The sequence below is a fragment of the Nicotiana tabacum genome, chromosome 19, assembly GCF_000715075.1.
Source record: "Nicotiana tabacum cultivar K326 chromosome 19, ASM71507v2, whole genome shotgun sequence".
Taxonomy (NCBI): Eukaryota; Viridiplantae; Streptophyta; class Magnoliopsida; order Solanales; family Solanaceae; genus Nicotiana; species Nicotiana tabacum.
The window spans coordinates 8,373,369-8,382,775 of NC_134098.1; the positions used below are offsets into that span (position 1 = coordinate 8,373,369).

General features: G+C 32.9%; 1 protein-coding gene across 2 annotated transcripts; it reads left to right on the forward strand.

The window, feature by feature from the left end:
- The first annotated feature begins 3,403 nt into the window (after positions 1 to 3,403).
- LOC107820431 (zinc finger CCCH domain-containing protein 46) lies at positions 3,404 to 7,808 on the forward strand. 2 transcript variants are annotated; one of them, XM_016646715.2, is made up of 8 exons: positions 3,404 to 4,359; positions 5,291 to 5,473; positions 5,563 to 5,742; positions 5,835 to 5,911; positions 5,987 to 6,196; positions 6,265 to 6,412; positions 6,625 to 7,000; positions 7,316 to 7,808. In XM_016646715.2, exons 1-7 carry the CDS (start codon positions 3,554 to 3,556, stop codon positions 6,821 to 6,823), a joined length of 1,803 nt encoding a protein of 600 aa, XP_016502201.1. In that variant the 5' UTR covers positions 3,404 to 3,553; the 3' UTR covers positions 6,824 to 7,000; positions 7,316 to 7,808. The 2 variants fall into 2 exon arrangements, with proteins under 2 accessions (XP_016502201.1, XP_016502202.1); XM_016646716.2 differs by having other exon boundaries at positions 7,320 to 7,808.
- The last annotated feature ends 1,599 nt before the right edge of the window (positions 7,809 to 9,407 follow it).

A 9,407-nucleotide genomic window follows, 5' to 3' on the forward strand; every position in this document is an offset into this window, starting at 1 on the left:
TTGATTAGATGCCAACACCTATAGCCATGTCCAACTTTATTAAAATGCACTCTACTTTGTTTCTCTATTCTATAATTAATTATTTTTTCTTCTTTGTATCATGTTATTGATATGTATATATAAATGATGTGTAACTTTACAACAACAATAACAATAATCCAATATAATTTTACAAGTGATGTTTGAAGAGGATAGTGTGTAGACAGATCTTATCCCCTACCTTGTGAAGGTAGATAAACTATTTTCAAAAGACTATCAACTCAAAAAAAAGAAGCATAGTCACCATATAATTAAAAAGAAATACACGAATGGAGAAGTCATGTAAAAAAAACAGTAACAAAAAGTAATAACAACAACATGATAATAAGGCAATCAAAGAAAAAAGATAACTGGTAGTAATAGAAATTTATATATAAGAAAATGTGCAACTTAACAAAATTCATTGTTTTATTATCTCTATTTCAATTTAGATGATTTAGTTTAACTTGACACAAAGTTTAATAAAAAAGAAGAATACTTTTAAAACATATGGCGCTAAAAATTTAAGGGACAAAAGCTTAGTGGGTCATGATATTTGTGTGGTTATAAAAGCTTCTCATTAAAGGTAAAACGAGTAAAAAGAAAAGTTCACACTTAAATTAAATTATTTCTAAATAGAGAAATATCAGTTTTTGAAACGAACTAATAAGGAATGTGTGTCGTTTAAATTGAAGCACATAAATTATCATTTTTGTGGTGGTCAAAACTTTGATGGACCAAGCTAAGCTAGCATTTGGCCATAGATTCCCAAATTTATTTTAAAAAACTTAATTTGGGTGAAGTTTGGTTTGAAGATGAAAATCTATTTGGACATAATTTTTTAAAAATATATTTCACTTTTTTTGTTTGTTGAAAAAGCATGAAATGTGGCTTATACCCATAAGTTCTAAAAACTATCAAAAATACCGAACAATACCAAATAAATAAATTTGCTAATCCTGTATATGCAGAACCTTCACCGATGCCATTCGTTATTACTATCACAAACCATAGTCCTGAACATAGTTAAGTTTGGCACAAAATTATCATTTTTATAATGAACTACATAATATACTATCCTAAAGTCATAACCTGATATTTTATTGTCAACTGCTAATAACACAATTACTAGCCATTATAATTCAGCAAATTATAATATTATTAAAAGATCTATCAGTCCAAAAGAAAATGATAGTAATTACCTAGTAGATTAGTTGGGTCATAATAGATGATGAGCATTTTTATAAAATATAAAAGTTTGAGGTAATTTTTACAATTGTTAAAAAAATCAAATAGTAATATTTTGGGCAAAAAACAGGTCTAGAGCTAGTTTTGGGATTTGAAAATTTTCTTTTCAAAATCTGCCAAAACATAGATAAAATCTATAAACAAATATGTTTTGCCAATTGTTTTTGAAAAAAACTTATAAAATCTATGACCAAATGGGCTAACCAAACTAACGTGTTATCAAGTTCAGTCAAAAGAAGGTCAAACCTAGTATGTACGCTCCCTTGCAATATGATGTATGAACCTTTACCAACATGACGACGTACCGACTTCAGAGATAAATTTAAAATTATATTTATTTCATATTTAATTATGTGTATCATCTAATATTGATATAAGTTTTATACCAAAAATGTTTAATTATCCCATATTGAACATGAAATAATAATTACAAAATTATAATCTTGATATTATTAATCTCAAGATATCCCAAATTGGAACCAAACGACCTCTCAAGATAATGGCAACCACCTCGGATAATCAAAGAGTTCTTACTCATATAGACTCTTAAGAAAAAGGACTCTAATCCCCATCTTAAACTCTGAAACAACCACTGCATCTTAAAATCCTATTGAATTACTCTCTTCTTGGCTTCTCTTTGCTGTAAATACGTTATTTTAGCCATTTTAGTTTTAAAATTGAATTGCTTAAATGAACTTAAGTTCTAAAAATATTGGTATTTGTATAAAATATTTATTTTTTGTAGGATTTTGATGTTTTCACATTGAAAGTATGATGTACAGGGAATAAATAAATTCTAATTTAATTTAACTCTTAAAAAAGACAGCCCAGTGCATAAAGTATTTCGCGTTCATGCAAGATCCGAGAAAGGACCGCACCCCAATGAGGTGTGATGTAGGCAGTCTATACTTATGCATGCATCAGAGCTCAAACCCGTGATCTATAGGTAGGGGTATCAATGGATATTTAAAAATCGACTAAACCGACCGAACCGTACCGTACCGCACCGAACTGATTTTTAGGTTTCTTTTAATAAAACCGTAGATTTTTATGTAAATCTAAACCGTACCGATAATTTGGGTAGGTTTTTTTATTTTATGAAAATAAACCGAAAAATAACGAACCGTACCGAATAAATTTACATATGAAAAATATATTTATATATTAAGTTTAAAAATAATAAAGCACTAATTTTTTTTGTGGGTCTAGAATTATGAAAATGGGTACAAGCCAACAGGTAATTAAGATCAAAATCCTAATTTTCAAATCAATTATGCTACTTCTACTGAAACTAGCAATTGAATATGTTTCATTTCGTATGATTTAGATTTATGTTTTTGAATATTTAATTTTCTATAGACTTTATTTTTGTATCCCAACTTGGTTAAAATCTTTCTACTTGTGTGATTTATCTTCTTCTTTTTTTTTTTTTTTTGTCTTTACATAATTTCTTTTACGTATCTTTAGAATAGTTGATGGATCTACACTCTGGTCATCTTTCATGTTTTCATAATTCATCACCATTTAAACAGTAAAATTGTCTAAAGAGTTTTGCTAAGTCGTATAAAAGTATGTATGTTATTGCATTCTATTTTTATTAGTAACTTTTACATGACATTTGAAAAAATACCAAAAATTAACCGAACAGTACCGATACCGAAGAAAAACCGACATGATTGGGACGGTTTCAAAAAGTTTAATTTTAGTTATACATAATAGAATAACCGAAAAATTGGTATGATACTAATTTTATAAAATAACCGACGAACCACTTATACTCTATCTATAGGTCATACAGAGACAATTTAATCGTTAATTTTACTCTTATTTTTCCTCAAAATAATTAAAACAAAGAGAGCGTGTGAGTAATCTTTTTTCCTTCCGTTGTCTATTATATCTCACTCAAATGTCCCACACACTTGCATAATATAAGGTATGTAATGATTGCCCGAATATAAGACCAACCCATCATTGCCTTTTATAACATGGTTTAAAATCTTTGCCAGCTTCTTCCTAATAATTCCCAAAAATAAACACACAAACAAACCATTTCTAAATGCCAAATTATCCTAATAATAAGCCTCCTTTTAATCTTTATATTCTCTCTCATCAAACACTTTCTCTCTTTACTTAAAAAAACCCTAACCACTTTTTCTCTCTCCCTCTTAAAAAGAAGTTCCAACATAGTGGAAGCCCAAAGTGAAGCAGTGTGGATATATAGTAGTGAGGAAAAAAGAAGAAGATATATAGTAGTGAATGTTGTCATTTGCACACAAAAATCACAAAAATGGATACATATGAAGCAACAAAGACAGTTTTGTCAAGAATCCAAAGTTTGGATCCAGAAAATGCTTCAAAAATCATGGGTTATATACTAATTCAAGACCAAGGAGATAAGGAGATGATAAGGCTAGCATTTGGGCCAGAAACTGTGTTAATCTCTCTCATTAACCAAGTGAAAAATCGTTTAGGACTTTCATCGAACAGTTCATCTGCACCTTCAACACCTTCATCTCCTTCACCGTTTATTCCCGTTCCAAACCCCAATAAATTCAACCCATTTCCCCATTCATCACCAAGAATCATTATACCAAACAATGGGTTTCAATCTTTGCCTTCATCTCCTTGGTCTGGTGGCTCCCCAGTGTTTTCAAGAAGTCCAAGACCAGTGTCATATGCTTCTGTAGTGAATGGTCCAAACTCAAATACTGCTTCTGGCTCTTCAGATTCTTCTTTATCACTACCTTTTTTCGAGCCAAGTGATGAATATTGCAATATTCAAGTTCAAGATCAGTTGTCATTTCTAAATGAGTCGTTTCTTGAGGAAAGCAGTCATCAAAGTGGTGTTTTTCTTGGTGGGTCCCATGATGATAATAATGGTGGGTTTGGTGGTTGGAAGCCTTGCATGTATTATGCAAGGGGATTTTGCAAGAATGGGAATAGTTGTAAGTTTCTGCATGATGGATTTGGGGAGGAAAATACTCCGAGCAATGTTGATTATTTTGATGAGATTTTGCGTGTGAAAGCTTTACAGCAACGGCAGAGATTTATGGCTTCCGGTCATCATCATCATCATCCATTTGGTTACAACAGGTGCATGAAAGATATTTTGATTGGCATTGGGTCTGATTTTTTGCTTGTGTTTTTTGCTTTTTGGTTGAGAAAATTGTTAGATTTTGGTGTTTTCTTGAATCTTGGTTTTTGGGTCTTGCATTATTATAATGTCTTTCTTTTTATCATATGTATAGTACTCTTATAACAAACAATAATCTTTTATAACGTGGTGTCCGCACAGGCATGTGCTCTTCTCGACTACTCACCAAATTTGGAACAGATTAAAAAATGTTGGAGTTTAAACTCGAGAGACCAATTTTCCCATTTTTTTTTAAAAGATTTTGAATGTATCTAATGGATAGTTAAACTATTCAATATCAATACTTAGATTGAGATAATGAAAAATTATTTCACCTTTTCAGTTGGAATTTTAGAGGGTTAAAAAGAAGGGTATTTTATTTTTGTGCTAGTTGATGGGCATTAGGGCTGCTATATTTGCTTGGGCTGGTAGTTTCTTGAGAAAAGTTGTTGACTGGTGTTTTCTTGAATTTGGGTTTCTGGTTCTTGCATTTTCCAATTTCTTGCAAATTTCATGCATAGTATAATAACCTATATTTCCTTCCAAGTAATTTTCCTTACATTGACCCATTTCCCACTTTCAGGAGGTTCAGTACTTTGACTGAGGTAATGAAAAATAAATATCACCTTGGAACTTTAGATTGTTCTTCTGGGGCTAGTTGGTGGCATTTAACTGAGTTTTGGTGTGTGTTGGTTGTATTTGAAGGAAATTTATTAACTTTAGTGTGTTCTTGAATATGGGTTTGGGTCTTGCATCGTTTCAATTATTTATTTGTTAACCGATTTTTAGCATAGTATACCGACTCATTTTTTGTTTGGTTAAAGATGGTATATCTGTCTAAATATAGGCATGAAGTTTTGAGTTATGTTATTGTTATGGTCTGAATTGCAGATCGGCTGCGGCCGCATTGATGACAAGTGGTGAGTTCTACAAATATGGTCGGTCCCTACCCGACAGAAATGAATTTTCAGCAATGGCGCTAGGTGGGATTTCGAATTCTAGTTCGAGACAGATTTACTTGACATTTCCTGCCGATAGCACATTTAAGGAGGAGGATGTGTCTAATTACTTTAGGTTTGTTATTCTTGCTTTTTATTCGATCAATGAAATCTTCAAATTAGAATGAAATATTGATGTTAGATGGTCCTTGATTTGTTTTTTAGTATGTACGGCCCGGTGCAAGACGTTAGAATTCCATATCAGCAGAAGCGAATGTTTGGATTTGTTACATTTGTCTATCCAGAAACCGTGAAGATTATCTTGGCCAAAGGGAACCCTCATTTTGTGTGTGATTCTCGCGTGCTTGTTAAACCATACAAAGAAAAGGGAAAATTCCCAGACAAGTATGGAAACACAATCTTTGTCTTCTGTTATGATGATTTGTGATTCATACTTTTGTGCATGACTAATTTTTCCATTCTCAATCGAATTGAAGGAAGCAATTTCAGCAACAGCAGCAGCCTATTGATAGAGGAGAGCTCGAGTCCGGGGAGCTCTATGATATTCCCTTTGGTAAGAAAATGAGCTAGATTACTTTTTCTTCTTTAGTTGTACGACGGAGACGGTTGAAAGTGCCTTTTTGTTCAGGAGCAAGGATGTTTCATAATTCGCACGCGATGATGTTGAGAAGAAAAATAGAGCATGATGCTGAGTTGCAGCAAGCAATTGAGCTTCAAGGCAGAAGGTTAATGAATTTGCAACTGATGAAGAACCAACATCACAATAATCACTTCCAACCCAGCCTCTCTCCGGGTGTTTTTTGTTCGTTTAATGGCATCAACCAAGAAGTCTTAGCAGGTTAACACTTGGAACACTTTATTTTTTTTTCTTCATTTTTAAGTGTTGGCTGATTCTTTTTCCTGCAGAAAACAAAGGTTTCCAGGAACCCACCGAGCCCCCATCTGATGCAGCCGATGATAAGGTACCTCAGGAGCTGCTACATACAAATAATGGAAATGGAGGTTCCAATAAGGAGCAGACCTCGAATACCGATGATTCTTATCCTCGAGAAAGGTATTAAACATCAATTTCGTTGCTGAAATTTCAAGGTTCATCAACATGAAGTTCTCAGTTGTGGTGCTATATTTAAGCCTTTTCATATAGTTTCCACATTCAAAGCTGATGGTGTTGCTTCTTTGCAATGTAGTGTGTATTGGTGCAATTCTGTGGTTATTCTCTTAGATATTCTTTCTAATGTGTCTGAGATTTCTTTGTCATTGAAACAGCTTGGAGCACATCCTTCCTGATAACTTATTTACTTCTCCCACGAAATCGGTTGCAGAACAACATGTTGCGTTTTCCATTGATTCAGCTGAAGCTGACGTTAGTTCCGCGATGACAACGCCAGCAACAACACCAACAATAACTACTAACAGCGTCCCTATGCCTCCCGCCACTTCTGCTCTTCAACATTACGTCTCTTAAATGATGTTGCTTCCAGATGCCAAGGCAGTACTTAACAGTGTCCGTGTTTTTTCTCTTTGGTTTTAAGAGAGGATACTTAATCTGAGGTTGTTATTACCAGGTTTTACTTCTGAGAAGCCCCTGAAACTTAGGTTTTAGAGTTCAGCATGACTATGGAGGAGTGATTAACTTGAATTGGTAAGAGAACTTGCTCTATTTGTAAATTAGATTCCCTTGTCATATATCACCTAAAAGGGCTGCCTGGTGCACTTGCCCCTGCTATGCGTGGGGTCCGGGTCTATTATATGCAGCCTTACCCTACGTTTCACCAAGAGGCTATTTCCACGGCTTGAACCCGTGACCTCTTGGTCACAAGTCAGCAATTCTACCAGTTACGCCAAGGCTCCCCTTCGTTGTCATTTATCATCTACATATATGTAATATACTTTTCATGTTGTCATTTATCATCTACATATATGTAATATACTTTTCATTTTGTGTTTGTTTATGCAGACAGGTTGGTAGCATCATAAAATACAAGTAGTTGAAGCCCTCTAGCTGTATAGCCAAACACAACAGAAGAAAAGATCTGTAAGGAAGATCTCCACAAGATTACTGCCATCATCAAATACCATACTACTTACAACAAATACATATAATGCATAGGTAAAGAACAGATGAACTGATTCATGGGAGTGGGGTCTCTCTGTTTATTCTGTGTACCCTCTTTTGTTGTTGTGTGCTGTGGACCATACCATAACAAAGGCTAGTAGAGTAGTAGTAGTAACCCTTAGATATTATACTGTAGTAGTAGTTTTTTCTCTTCCCCCCTCTTAATTATAGCTTGCTGTCATGTAAAATTTAGTGTAGGAAAATGAATATCTTTTAGATTACCATGTTTTTTGCCAAATGAATGTATAGATTTAGCTTGGTTAAAAGGTGTCTTGAACCTGTTGCAGCTAGTTGATTGAATGAGAAATCCTAAAGGAAAATGAAAGGTAAGACCGGTAAAGATCACCCACTTTTTCATTTTCCAATCATTCATTAGGGAAGGGGGTTATATTAGGAAAAAGGCAAAATAGGGGAAAAATGGGAAAGGGGAAAAAGGGCACTAGAAGGTGTAGTATGGTGATCAATGATGTGGATAGAGTATCACGAGGTCTTATTATTAAATTTTGTAGGCAAAAGATATTAGATCATTTCTATTCAAGTCTTACTCGATACATATATGATAATTATAGCCACACTTATAAAAAAAGAATACCTTGTCACGATTATTAAAAAAAAATGAAGTGGAAAGAAGGGTAAAGGGTGGGGTGAAAATGAAGTGTGTTTTTTTATGCATTAAAAGGCAACTTTAGGGGACTATTTTGTCTCATTTTATGGTCTACTTTATGTGGACATGAATGGTGAAGGGCCATATTATCACATGGCTACTGACACCATTTGAATTCGTATTTTAGGGCACTCACCCTCACTCATTAGGCTCCTTTCACTTTGTGTCCCTTCTGTTTTGTCATTCTTTACTTACTGTGCACATGTGCTCCAAACTTGATCCTTCCCCAACAACTAATTCAGTAAATGTGTCCTATTTGTGCACACTTTTTGTTGGGCTTCAGCTATCTCTTACCGATACAGCTACCAAGTATACATGAAGAAATCAACTCGCCCTTTTGTTTATATCGGTAATTAGCTAGCATTTGAACATAGATTTTGTGAAAATTTAAATTTTTTTCTTGAAGTTGTATCGAAAAAATAATTTTTGAAAGTTGAAGTTTTGTTTGGACATGCATTTGAAGTTTTGTGAGTGGAAAAAAGAATTCATCCAAAAATTGGCAAAATATTTTCTTCAAATGTTTTTTAAAAACTAATCAAATTCCACGAACAAACAATATTTTTAATTTTTTTTTTTGAAAAGAATAGCCAAAATTTATATCCAAATGGGAACTTAGACTCCATTTTCTCATGGTTTCAACCCCATTTTACTTTATTACCAGACTAAATCATTTGGTGTTCTATAAATATGTCTTTGTTTTGCTATTTAGTTTTCTACTGGGAAAATTATTTTGAAGTGTAAAAGTATAAAATGATTATAGTTATATCATTGAATTTGGTGGAGATTCTCAGGTGGATACTCCTGTTTCTTTGTCTCGTAATTCTCCAATGAGTTCAAGAAAATGGACTGGTCAAATGGAAACAAAATGGGAACTTTACATAATTATCACAGTTTAAAAGAAATATAATAAATTCTTTGCATGAAACTAAATATTACAGTTGTGGCAGGAAAAAATTTATATTTGTAGCACACAGTTCTATTAAAATAGTAATATTAATTATTAATCCCTAAACATAAGTAATTTGAATGGAAAGTCAATAATTCTTTGTACAAAAATCATGCATTTTTTTCTCTTTATCTATTAGCTTTCCTTCTTTTTCTTCATCTTCTTAATTTTGTTTTCTGCCGAAACTAATATATTTTCTAAATTTGTTCCATTCGTTTTCTTTTTAATTATCTTTGTTAAGTTTTTCTCTTCCTTCTTTCTTCCTTTCTTAATATAAAGATCTTATTTCGATAATAATATACGTTAATATATACAAAACGTAT